Source organism: Macadamia integrifolia, chromosome 9, assembly GCF_013358625.1.
Source record: "Macadamia integrifolia cultivar HAES 741 chromosome 9, SCU_Mint_v3, whole genome shotgun sequence".
In the NCBI taxonomy this organism is placed as follows: domain Eukaryota; kingdom Viridiplantae; phylum Streptophyta; class Magnoliopsida; order Proteales; family Proteaceae; genus Macadamia; species Macadamia integrifolia.
The window spans coordinates 476,574-490,294 of record NC_056565.1 but is presented as its reverse complement, the minus strand read 5'-3'; the positions used below and the strand labels follow the sequence as shown (position 1 = coordinate 490,294).

The following is a 13,721-nucleotide window of genomic DNA, read 5'->3' as shown; positions in this document are numbered from 1 at the left end:
TTTCAATACCAAGGAAGCATCCAACCTCTCCTAGATTCTTCATCTCAAACTGAATTGACAAGTCATCCCAGAGTTGTGAGATTTCACAATCATTGTCTCCGGTGATAATCATGTCGTCACATATAAAAGAATTACCACTCGCATTTCTGCCTTCATTTTCACAAACATACTTGAATCTGAATCTGAAACTTTAAAGCCACAGAAGATAAGATATTGAGCAATCTTACCATACCATGCGCGTGGAGCTTGTTTGAGACCGTACAACGCCTTCTTAAGTCTACAAACATGATTAGGAAATTCTTTAGAAATGAATCCCTGTGGCTGCTCCATGAACACTTCAAGATCCAACTCTCCATAAAGAAAAAAGCATTCTTCACGTCGAGTTGCCATAGTTTCTAACCTTTACAAGTTGCTAAAGAAATAAGGGTTCTGACCGTTACCATCTTCGCAACCGGACTAAAAGTTTCTTCATAGTCCAGTCCATGGTGTTGTGAAAAACCACGAGCAACCAGCCGTGCTTTATATCTATCAATAGTCCCATCCATCTTCCTTTTTAACTTGTAAACTCATTTACAAGTTACTGGTTTAACATCTTCTGGCTTTAGCACGAGTTCCCAAGTATCATTCTTCATTAATGCAACAATTTCTTCTTGCATGGCTGATTCCCATTTAGGAACCCCTTTAGCTCATCATGGAATGAAGGTTCATTGCACTCTAGTGGTCCCACAGAGAAGCAAGCAGTCACTGTACAAGGATTCAACTGAACATCATAATCTTCTTTAAGGGAGATGGGTTGCTGCTTCTCTCTTGTTGACCTTCTTAATGTGAGGACACCTTGTTTATCTCCTCCTTGGTCTAATGGTTGCATATTGACCTTTGGAGATTCATCACTCCCCCTATTTCTATGTTCATCTTGACTAGAGGAGGACCCATCATTCTGAGGAGCCAAGTGCATGCTTGCTGAATCATCTTCTTCATTAGTGACTTCAGTAGCGAACCTTTGTGTTATGTAATATGATGACACCTCATCAAAAACAACTTCTCGCGAAGTTACAAACTTCTTTGTCTCTGGATCCATACACCTCCAACCTTTCCTGTGTGAATCACACCCAACAAATACACATTTCTTTGCTTTTCTGTCCAATTTGGTTATGTTGCTCTTAGGAACATGAACATAGCAAACAGAACCAAATACCCGAAAATAACTCACATTTGGCTTTGCATCAAATAAATACTCAAAAGGAGACTTGTCCGTACCTGGCCATGGAGGTAGCCGATTGATTACATGGCATGCACAATGCATTGCCTTTGCCTAAAGCTCTCGAGGTAAATTTTTGTCATGCAACCACGATAAACTCATCTCTGATATATGTCCCAACTTGCGTTCAACAACTCCATTCTGTTGTGGGGTTTGAGGACATGTCATTTGCCGATGAATCCCATGATCATCACAGTATTTGAAGAAGTCAGTTGACATGTACTCTCCTCCATTGTTGGTCCTTAGGCCTTTGACCTTCAAGCCAAATGTTTTATCCACTGTACCTGTGAACTCAATAAACTTAGAAAGAGCTTCACTCTTCTCCTTCATAAAGTATACCCAAGAATACCTGGAGAAGTCATCCACGATCACCATCAAGTAGTGAAAACAATTATAGCTTGGTGTTCTAGTTGGGCCCATCACATCTGAATGGACCTACTCAAACAAACTTGATCTTCGATTCGACATCCTCTTGAAAGGTAGACGATGTGATTTTCCATATTGGCAGCCTTGACAAACCACATCTCGTTGTACGTCTTTTAAAATCGGAATGCCATTCACCAGCTTCTTGAAAGAGATTTCTTTCAACATTTGATAACCAATATGGCCCAATCTAGCATGCCATATTGATGCTCCATCATTTCGACTTGTTGTCTCCACATATGTCTCACTAGCTGACATCATAAACAACGATTTCTTCTTACCGACAAGTAGAACATCAGCAACAACATTCTTCACATTGTCAAGAATCTTTACATCTTCTGGGCCAAAGAGGACATACTTTCCAGCATCAGTTATCTGAGAAACTGAAACCAAATTTTTTTTTTAACCCAGGCACGTAGTAAACATTCTTCAAAACAATGTCTCCATCTACATTAACATTGCCTTCTTTTTCCATTGGGTGTACAGAATTGTCTGCAGTGACAATCGCTCGATCACCACTATGCAACTGAAACTTAGAGAACAGAGAGTCATTCCCAGTTATATGGTGTGAGCATCTAGAGTCAATAATCCATTCCTTCTCATAGTCAATAGAAACATTTGCTTGACATGAGACAACTTCTTGTTTTTCAACTAACACAGTTGAAAAACATTTCTCCCAGCTTGGTGGTTCTTTACCTTCATTGTCATCTTCACAAGCTATGCTTGTACTTCCGTCCAAAAGCTTCACTCGACAATTTCACCTGATGTGACCGGTTTTCCCACATCTATAACAAGTGATCGGTTTTCCACTTGTATTTTTCTTTGGACTCGAGCTGAATGTAGAACAATATCCACGACCTTCTGATGAATTTCCCTTTGAAACAAGGACCTCTGCAGGTTCAGAGATTGATTTGCTTGACATTTGCTTGGCCAATGCTTCTTGGTTGGAGAGCAAATTTTCCAAATCAATGATAGATGGTTGGTTCACCCATCCTTGCAAAGATGTGATGAATGGCATATATTCTGCCCTTAGACCACGAATGAGATACCGCCGAAGCCGTGCATCACTAATGGGTTCCTCTGTATCCAAATCTGAAATTTCAACGCAGATATTTTTCACTTTCAAAAAATAATCTGAAATCGACATACCTCCTTGCGTTAACATCGCAAGCTCATTCTCAAGCAGCTGCAACCTTGCTATATTTTTCTTAGAGAATAGCTTCGCAAGAGTCTCCCAAATTTCCTTTGGTGAATCGAAATTACGAATCATGATCAATAAACTCCTTACTGATTGATGTCCTTAGTGCAAATAGAGCTTTCCCACACTTGATCTTCCATTTTCGTCGTGCTTCAACATTGTCTGGAGTATCGTCAAGAATCACCGAATCATTTCCAGCAGTAAGCTCCCATAAGTCCTGTCCTTGGAGATACGCCTTGATGCACAACTGCCAATACTTATAATTTGTACCTACAAGCTTCTCCACGCCATACTGTGCAAAATCGTTCCCAACCATGCTTGGATCCATTTGTGAACAAGAACTTTGATAACAGAATTCTCCAACAATTAGTTGATAAAGTTCAGTGCCTCCAACCAGGCTCTGATACCATGAAACTAAAGGAGAAAAATGAGATATCTGAAACTTCAACAGAGAACAGAAAGGAAGTGAAGCAAAGACCACAAACTGCTCCTTTATTTTCTCATATGCAAAACTGAACTACATAAAGCAATTTAAATAGATGAAAATAAGTGAACCACTTCTACGTGTTCAACTCCTAAAAACTCTCAACTACTTAAAAAATGGCCATAAAACTAGTTCTTACCCACCTCTTTTATTGACACCTCACTGTTCTCATAACAGATTGCACAACGTCTCTCAACATTTCCCTAAAGACTAGAATAAACTAAACAACTCTCTAAAGACCAGGACTACCTCAACAACTAATGGAATATTCATTTTATGATGCACTAATTTTTGACAGATCCTCAGATGGAGGGCTGAAACCCAATCTAGAACCATACCATACTGCCCGAGCAAAGCTACAATTAAGAAAAATATGATTTATATTCTCATTCTCATATCCACGTCGAGGGTAAGTTGGATTGAGAGGAGCATTCCAACTAATCAGAGCTTTAGTTGAAGGGAGACCATCAGAGCATGCCCTCCAAACCAAATGTTTAACCTTGGGCATAGCTTGAGCACTCCATATTTTTCGCCAAACTTCTTTCAATGGGAAGTATTGAAGTCTATTGGTAGAGGAGGAAGGAACAAGACATTAAGCATTATCTTTCATATTGCAGATGTGATGATATCCAAATTTAACTGAATAAATGCCATTCTTTGAAGCTACCAGTACTCGGCAGTCTTGGTGAGGGAATAGACTTAATTGAATCTTCTTAATGGCAGCAACATCCTCAGGGTGTAAATGAAGTTGTAAGAGATCCTCTCTCCATACCGGATTCTTCTCATCAATTATGTCTGACACACATTTGCAACTATGATCATTATATTCAGGATGTTGAACCTTAAAATTAGGAGAAGATGGAAGCCAACCATCTTCCCAAATTAGAATATCCTCTCCAGATCCCACAAACCATAGTAGTCATTTCTCTAAAACCTTCCTACCTTCAAGCACACTTCGCTAGCCCCGAGAAGGAGATGAACTCGTTGTAGCATGGAGAAAATCAGTATTTGGGAAGTATGTACTTTTCATCATTTGAGCCCAGGGAGAGGTAGGGAAATTCGACAACCTCCATGCCAGTTTGCCTAGGAGAGCTATGTTGTGTATGGCAGGGTCTCTGAGTCCCAACCCTCCTTTGTCTTTAGAGCGGCACATTCTGTCCTAAGAAATCTAGCAGATCTTGTGCTTATCATCGATCACATCCCACAAGAAATGAGTTGCCGCCTTTCAAAGAGTAGAATAGTGAGCCACAAGCAATTTAAAATGGGTGGCAACATAGGTATTCATTGAAAGAGCGACTGATTTCAACACAGTTTCCTTCCCAGCATATGACAGTAATTTGTGTTTCCAACTCTGCATTCAACCTTCAGTTTTTTCATTGATTTCCTTAAACAACTCAAGCTTGGAAGTACTGGAATGTATGGGAAGTCCCAAGTATTTCTTTGGAGGAGCTCCATAAGGGATTTTCAAGATACGCGAAAACCAATGTTAGAACTTTGCCACCGTGTTGGGACTGAAGACTAAACAAGATTTTTGGAGGTTGACTTGCTATCCACTAGCCAAACAATACAACTCCAGGCAAGACTTGATATTCTGAATTTCAGTAGGATTGGCTTCCGAGAAGATTAGAGTGTCATCAACAAAAAGTAGATGAAATAGGGGTTCACCTCTATTAAGAATTTTCATGCAATGTATAAAACCAACATTTCTAGCCTTGTGGAGAACTCTACTCAAGGCTTGGGAGCAAATCACAAAGATTGCCGAAGACAAGGGTTCGCCTTGGCGAATGCCTCGTGAAGGGGTTATAGCACCACAAACCGAGCCATTAATAAGCATCTTATATGAGACTGAAGAAATGCATGAGAGAACCATTGAAACCCACTTCTGGTAGAAACCCATTCGAGTGAGTAGCCCCTCTATAAATCTCCATTCGAGTCTATCATAGGCTTTCTTCGTGTCCAATTTTATTGCCACATATCTTCTTTTACTTTTCTTCTTATGAGAAATATAATGGAAGGCTTCGTGGGCACAGAGGAGGACGTTATCAGATATAAGGCGATCAGGAACAAATGCTGCTTGTGCAGGAGAAATGACTTTATCAAGGATGATCTTCAAGCGAGATGCCACAACCTTTGTCGCAATCTTCATGACCACGTTACACAAGCTAATCAGCCTGTAGTGGTCAACAGATTCAGGGTGGTCACGCTTAGGAATGAGACATATCATAGTATCATTAAGATCTTTAGGCATCACTCCATCACTGAAGAACTCCTGTACAAAATGAAAGATATTAGTGTTGACAAGGTCCCAATAATTCTGAAAAAAGGCTGGTGGTAGGCCATTTGGCCCGGGAGATTTAAGGGGGGCCACGGACCCCAATGCCGCCTTGATTTCCTCAAGCCCAGGTTGTTTACACAAAGATTCATTATCAGCCACATTAATAACAGGGTATATAGTCTGTAAGACAACTTGGAGAACAGGTTCATTAACTCCTTTAGAGCAGAGAATGGTTTTGTATTGATCCACCACCTCATGAACTATTTCCTCTTCATTTTGAGTCCATTCACCAGAGCCAGTTTTGATTTCATTCCTATTACGTCTCTGAAGGGTGAAGGCATGGAAAAATTTAGTGTTTTGGTCCCCACTCTTCAGCCAAATAGCTCGCGACTTCTGCTGCCATAGAAGTTCCTCCCTGTTCAACTCAATTTCAAATGATTAGAGACTTCCCACTCCCTTTCCTGAGATGTTGGCATTGGATTTTCCTGTAGATCTCTAAGCTCCTTGAGATATGTCTTGATTCTGTTTTGAATATTTTCGAATGATTTCTTGCTCCAAGCCGTAAACACCTCTTTACTGTTTAGGGCATTTTTACTAATAGAAAGACTAGACTTGTCAACTGTTGCAATAGACCATGCTTTGGCTGCAGTGGAGGCAAAGATACAAAACTCTCCAACAAAGCTATCTTCATACTTATAAGAAAGACTCAAAATAAAAAGATACAAAGGGGATTTAACTCGCCTTATTCCTAGTCAAAGCAAGAAAATGTTCATCCTCAGAGTTGAAACTTATCCCAAAAAACCCAAGAAAACTAACATTATATAAGTAACTCTAGGAGACCAACTCTGTCTTCATTGGTAATATGAATAAGATCCCTTGGAATAATAGAATTACCCTCAAAAGTACAATTGATTAAAGATATGCAAGCCAAATTTGCTAACCAACTAATTTACACTAATCTAAAGAATTTAGAGGTGTCAATCAGTCGAGTTGATTTGATTTCAGTCAGGCTGAATCAGTTTCAAACTGGTACTATGAAAAATTGAAACCAAACAATTAAATCAAAAGTCGGTTTTGCCGGTTTGGATGATTTTATTAGGTTAATATGACAGGCTATTATTGGACTCCAATCGATTTGGGTTTGATCCGGACTAGATCGACCTATTCCAGGCATAGTTAGTAAATTCACGTATAGTACGCGGATTTGTTCCGTATTCGAACGTTTCAATCAAAAATTCATAATTTGGTGTAACAATAAAAAAAATCCGTATTATACACGTATTTTATAGGTAATTGTATTATACGTGTTTTAAACGCATCTAATACGTTTAATTTAAAAAAAAAAGAGGTCAAAATGACACTTTTCCCTTTCCATAGGTTTCTCGATTTTGAGAAAAAAAATGTGGATGACACGCATCTTCCTTTCTTATTTTATTAATTCCAACAATTCTTTCCATATTGCCGTTCCCTCTCTCCTTTATTACCTTATATCCTTTATTTAACTTCATTTCAAGCTTATCCTAAATTTATTAATCAAGAACCTTATTGTTCACACTCTTGTTACTATCCATTAGCCTATTAAGTCTACTTAATTATAATTTTGCCACCCAATTTAAAATTTTACCTTAATTACGAATATATTTTTGGTTATTATGATTGAATTATTTAATATCTGAATAGACCAATACGTGATCTGATTTCGATTTTAGAATACGGATCCACATCAGTGGGGGTTACTGTCGAATTTCTTGTTTTATACGATAATATCAATGATGATATTTTAATTTGTTAGATGATTATCTACATGTTATTATTATTATTATTATTATTATTTTGACAAGTATATGTTATTATTTACTATGATAAAAAGTGATTGATGCCTATCAACATTGGCTATGATAGACATGATTAAACTTAATTAATATTAGATGTAAAAGAAACATAATTGAGAAATGATCCCCAATTGTAAAGCTAGATTGGATTTAGATGATCATGATAGTATGGGATGTTAGAATTTAGTTGTAAACAACCAGTTTTAGTTCATTCTTAATACAAAAAAAAAAAAAAATCCCGTATTTTTTGTTCTTGGATTTTTACATAGCAATCTTATTAAACACGTATCGTATCATTGCTGTGCACATTTTATTAAGCCAAATTTCTGAATAATATTATTTCCCTATGGCCCGTTTGATTGCCATACGTATCAATTTCCGTTTTATTGCCATTCCCGAACTAACTAACTATGATTCCATGTAGGGGTGTCAATTCTGAGACCGCACCGGCATGCCCGATTGAGCCAGACACTTTTATTAAATGAGAGTTCACAGTGCAAATAGCAATCCTATCAGGCACCCGACCGAACCGACACGTTTATATGCCTATCTTTAACTTACTCGTTGTAGTCCGACCCAACGTGACCACCTTTAATATTACATAAAATTTCTATTTTGCCACTAGTAGTAAGAAAAAAAAATTAAGCTTTCTTACCCTTGCTTTGTAATAGAATTGCTTTAATTAAGCTTTATTTTGTAAGTTGTAAATGTCATAATCTCTTCTTTATCTTTGTAAGAACAACCATAATCTCATATCATTTATTTTTTTTATTAAAGATTTGCCTCACATATTTTTGAGCATTCAACCAACTGAAGAAAATAATTTTAGGATAGGCACATTTAAGGCTCATTTAGACTTAAATAGGTATGTAGTTCGGTTAAAGCTTGGTTAAGACCCGTTTAAGAAAGCTTGATTAAAGCTTGACACCAACTGACCCGATTATAAACTGTACCATACGCCCCAAAGCTAGGTCCGTTTACTTAAACGGGCGTTTACGGTGCAAGGCTTCCAAGTGGTCAAGCCCGATTGAGACCGGCCCGGCCCGACTTGTTGACACCCCCAATTCCAGGCATCTAGGCAGGGTTTAAAAACAGTGAATCGGATCAGGAATCAGCTTATTCACATGAGAATCGGCACTGACCAATTCCCTCCAATTAATGACTGGTATGGCCAATTTTAGCCGAGAAAGATCAGAGAGATTCGGGATCGACTCGAGGAAGTAGTACTCTTAAAAGCTTCTATCCTGTTCATGTCTGCAGAAACCCTTGTCACTCACTCACTCACTCACTCACTCACAGGTGATCTGAGTCTGACGATTAAGATGCTATGGTCATTCAGGATTATTAGTTATGGATTGAATGGTCATGAGACTCATGACCAAGGATAAAATGCAAACATGCACTGTATAGCTCAAGTTCAAGTGGATCCACAGATACATGCATTAGTTATAGGGCTTGTGTTTGTATTGTTTACTTTCAGTCTCACACTGTTTGTTTTTGGGTGACTTGTGACCCTTGTCTTTTTGCATTAAAACCTGCAATTTCAGCACAAATCTCCAAAGAGAAAAAAGTGAAACCTGTCTCTCCCCAACCATGTTTTCCTTATTGTTTAGTTCCCCACCATTATTCCCTCTTTGATAGAAGAACAATAGTATCTATTAGTTAATTTATCCATTCTCTTCGTCCCAACTCTGATCATTTTGTCAAGCACTAATCTACAATGAACTCGATTTGAGAAATCTTAAATTCTGCCTTTCTGTCTGCTTAATCCTATCGAGCCATCATGGAATGTGGAACAAAAAATTCTCTGCTACTGTACTTAGTGGGATAAAACGAGGATGCCACTCACTAGGAATCAGTTATGAAGCTGTCCCCAAAAAGATTTGAATTTTGTATTGTTGCCTCTCTACCCAATTCCCAAAATTCAAAATCTCGATTCTCGACTACTGAGGTGTCACTGTTGGCCCTTTTCCATTTTTTTTTGTTTCTCTCCTCTCCCTCTTTTATATCCACCTCAGAGCTTCAGCACACCTTATCTACTTGTGTGTACAACTGTGTGAGTTTGATTCGACATGAATCTCTCATTATTCTTGGCTGAAATGTATGAGGTTTGGATAAATCGGCTCAAAGCAAGAGTACCCGCTAAGTGCTTTGAAGGTACGTTCTGTAAATGCTACTCTTTTGAAGGTTCTGGTTCTGTTTTAGCTGTAATTGTTGTTTTGGGTCTTTTGTCTGTTGGGTTTTGTGAGAATTTTCCAATGGTTTCGGTTCCACTTGGGTTTGAGATTTCAGAGTTTGAAAGCAAGACTTGGGTTTCTGAAAATGGGGTTTTTACATTTGGGTTCTTCGATGATTATCGCAAAGATTATGATGGCCTTGCAGTTGGGATACGGTATAACTTGGGAAACAGAGATGCAAATGTGCCTGTGTGGACTGTTGGTGGTGGGGTTAGGGTTTCTGAGAACTCTATTTTGAGGCTTTCTATGGATGGAAGATTGGTCTTATTAGATAACCTCAGTGGTTTGATTGTTTGGAGCAGTAATACTAGTGGTTTGGGTGTTCAAACTGCTAGCTTATTGAACAATGGTAATCTGGTTCTAATGGGTAATGCACAGGAAGTCCTTTGGCAAAGTTTTGATAGCCCTACCAATACTCTTCTTCCTGGTCAGGAACTCTATTTCCCTCAAGCCCTTCGAGCTCCTTCCACATCCTTCATTTCTAGCTACTACAGCCTTGTGATAAGGCACACAGGAGATCTTGCACTTATCTGGGAAAACAATGTGACTTACTGGGGTAGCCATTTGACTTCCTCTGTTGATGTCAAAGAAGCAAGGTTTGAGCCTACAGGGGTTATTGGACTGTTTGATGCTACTGGCCAATCAGTTTGGTCCAAATCAAGTAAAGACTTTGGAGACCCATCTGTATTTTTGAGGCATATTAGGATTGACTCCGATGGAAACTTGAGAATTTACTCATGGGACAATGCTCTCCATACATGGAAGGTAGGATGGCAAGCTGTTGAGAACCAATGCGATGTTTTTGGTTCTTGTGGTTTATATAGCATCTGTCAGTACAATTCAACTGGACCTGTTTGTGAATGCTTATTTCATGATTCCTTGGATTGGGGAGGTGGGCCTTCTGGGATGGATTCAGGTTCTTCTGGGTGCAAGAAGATGGTAGATTTGGGGAACTGCAAGATGGGTACAAGCATGATGGTTCTGAAACAGACTGTTCTTTATGGTCTTTATCCTCCACATGATATTGATATCATGTTGAGTGAGAAGGCTTGCAAGAAGTACTGTGCAGAGGACAGTTCCTGTATTGCTGTGACTTCGAAGAATGATGGTTCAGGTCTTTGCAAAATCAAACGAACTAGCTATATAAGTGGGTATGGGAACCCATCTGTCCCTGCGACTTCATTCTTGAAGGTCTGTTTAGTTCCTCAGGCAGCCTCCACCACAAAAGCAAACCCACAAGCTAATGCAGCAGAATCAATGCAAATGCCATCCGAGAGATCCATTTCTCATGTTGACACTAGGAAAAGTTTTATAGCTGTTCTAGCTATCATAGTGTTGGTCACAGTATGTGCTTTCCTTGCTGTTGAAATGCTAGTGTTTTGGTTCATCCACCAGAGAAGGCAGATTAAAGCCCAGAGGAGGATTCCCTTTGGAAAGGATGCTCAGATGAACCCACACTACAGTGCCCTTATCAGATTGTCCTTTGAAGAGGTGAAAGAATTGACAACTAACTTCACAGACCAACTTGGGCCAACTGTATTCAAAGGTGTCCTACCCAACAAAACTCCTGTAGTTGCTAAGGTGCTAAATTCTGTTGTAGCATCTGAAAGTGACTTCCGAATGGTAGTTTCTACCTTGGGTGGCACCCACCACCGAAACCTTGTACCTTTAAAAGGCTTCTGTATTGAGGCACAGCACAAGATTGTTCTCTATGAGTATATCCCCAATGGTTCTCTTGACAAATGGCTATTCAACACGGGAACAGACCAAAGCAGGTTGAGTTTGCATCATAGGCTTGGTATTGCTCTTGGTGTTGCTCAAGCCATGGCATATTTACACTCCGAATGTCGACAATGCATACCTCACAGGAATCTGAAGCTTGAGAATGTGTTGCTTGATGAGAAATTGGTTGCTAAGGTTACAGATTTTGGGCTCCAGAGCCTGTTAGAAAAAGGCGCATCTTCATCAGAGTTGCTGCCAGACAAGGATATTTACATGTTTGGTGAAATGTTGTTACAGATTTTGACTGGTAAGAGGGATGTACTTCATATTACTGGGGACAATTTACTCAAGCTAGTGCAAGAAATGTATCAAGACAGGAATTCAGAGAGTGGTGAGGAGCATGAAGGAGTTGAAAGAATGTTTAGGATAGCCTTATGGTGTTTACAAGATCAACCATTCCTTCGACCTTCCTTCAGTGAAGTGGTTAAGATATTAGAAGGTACTTTTTCTGTAGACAGGCCTCCACCATGTTCTGCTTTCATGAAAGAAAATAAGATGGATGAAGCAGACATGACCGAGGTTGATGATGCATCCTGATTAACTTGACAGTAGAGTAACTGTGTTGGGCTTTAGTTTCTGATAAGCTAAATCGGTTAGATTTCTATGTTCATCAGTGGTGTACTGGGAGTTCAAATTTGAACTGTTGGGAATTCAAATATGCAGGATTGAAGCTTCAAAACCTTTGCACCTCCATTTATGTATCAGATCAAGACCAAGAGAATGAAATGTTATTTCTGACTTTTCTACAAAGCACTCTTCAGAAAAATTTTATCTTGTTTTTCTTCTGTTGTAAAGATTACAAGATGCTGATGAATTGGAGCACCATTGAAGAGTTATATTTCGATCCAGTCTGATACAGTAATAATTGAAGCGTTCTTCAATCTGGCCTGCCTTGATAGCAGGGACTCCTGGCCCTCAACCTTCCTTATCCTTCACCTCTTCATCTTACCATGAACCCAAGAGTGTTTCTCTTGCATATGTCTTCTTTGCCTGTATTTAAGAGAGAAATTGATTTTTTTTTGCCTCGTCATCTCAGTGTCCCATATGATCTTCAATGCTTCACGGGAGGAGACTCTTCTGTATTTATATGATATACAGCTTCTTGTGTTTCCGTGTTATTTAAAATTTGGAATGCATATATTCCGTTCTTTTCTCCTTTTTTATTTGGTTTGTGCAAATTAGAGATGAATCCAACTCTTAAGTTCATTAATTTGAATACATCTTTTGATTTTATTGCATCTAGTGATACTGATAATTACGTAATAATAAATTATTTTCCTTACCTAATAAAAGAATATATATATATATATATATATATTACTTTTAAATTATTTTTTGACAACTCTTTTTACCATTAACTTAAGATAAATGACCGTCAAACGAATGTAGCAAGTACTAAATAAACCTATAGAGGTGTCATCTGCACAGTCCATTTAAGATAGTTTCACAATCTTCGTCACCAAAGATATCATTTTCCTTTTAAAAAGGTTCCAATTCTCTTCCCTTCCTATTACTTGTAACCCAAGGATTTAAAAAAGGGATCAATGACCACATAAACAGCTACCAATATCAATCCCATCCTTACTTGGATCGGTTGATACTTGTGGGAATCTACTATGTCATACAATCGGTCAGATTTGATCGGCCATGAGATTAAAAACATTTTTTTTTTTGTTTATGTGGGTGAAGCATAGTTGTTAAGATACATTTAACCTACACCCTCTCATAGGGAGGGCAAATTGAGTCCCCCAATTATGACCAATGCCTTGACCGATTCGACATAGGAAAAAATAAACTAATTGGGCAATGAGAGAGTGTACAAAAGCATATTCAACGCATATTAAGCTTGGGTAACATCATCTTTTCACACCCTACATAGTGCAAGCGTTTTTTGTGCCAAACTAACAGATTTCTATTCCCCTTTTAAAAGGTCACATGATGGTCTTTTCATACTCCCTATGTCTTAATGGTTAGGAATCGTTATTTTTTCTTTTAAAGAATTAAATTTCTTTGAAGTTGAAAGGCAATCTATTAAACCAGGAACCATTATTTTTCCCTTTAAAGAATTAATTTCTTTGAAGTTGAAAAGCAATGTATTAAATCAGGAACCGTTATTTTTCCGCTTAAAGAATTAAATTTCTTTGAAGTTGAAAAGCAATGTATTAAATCACAAACTATTATTTTTTCGTTTAAAGAATTAAATTTCTTTGAACTTGAAAAGCAATTTATTAA

At 38.4% G+C, this 13,721-nt stretch overlaps 2 protein-coding genes across 3 annotated transcripts; one reads left to right on the top strand and one right to left on the bottom strand.

The window, feature by feature from the left end:
* Positions 1-1,165: 1,165 nt before the first annotated feature.
* LOC122088178 lies at positions 1,166-3,363 on the bottom strand. 2 transcript variants are annotated; one of them, XM_042657354.1, is made up of 2 exons: positions 2,831-3,363; positions 1,166-2,773 (listed from the first exon to the last, which is right to left on the bottom strand). In XM_042657354.1, exons 1-2 carry the CDS (start codon positions 2,949-2,951, stop codon positions 2,439-2,441), a joined length of 456 nt encoding a protein of 151 aa, XP_042513288.1. In that variant the 5' UTR covers positions 2,952-3,363; the 3' UTR covers positions 1,166-2,438. The 2 variants fall into 2 exon arrangements, with proteins under 2 accessions (XP_042513288.1, XP_042513289.1); XM_042657355.1 differs by having other exon boundaries at positions 1,166-2,761.
* Positions 3,364-8,918: 5,555 nt separating this feature from the next.
* LOC122088248 (G-type lectin S-receptor-like serine/threonine-protein kinase SD3-1) lies at positions 8,919-12,652 on the top strand. The gene has a single exon (XM_042657445.1). The coding sequence runs from the start codon at positions 9,543-9,545 to the stop codon at positions 12,024-12,026; it is 2,484 nt and encodes an 827-aa protein (XP_042513379.1). The 5' UTR covers positions 8,919-9,542; the 3' UTR covers positions 12,027-12,652.
* Positions 12,653-13,721: the final 1,069 nt, after the last annotated feature.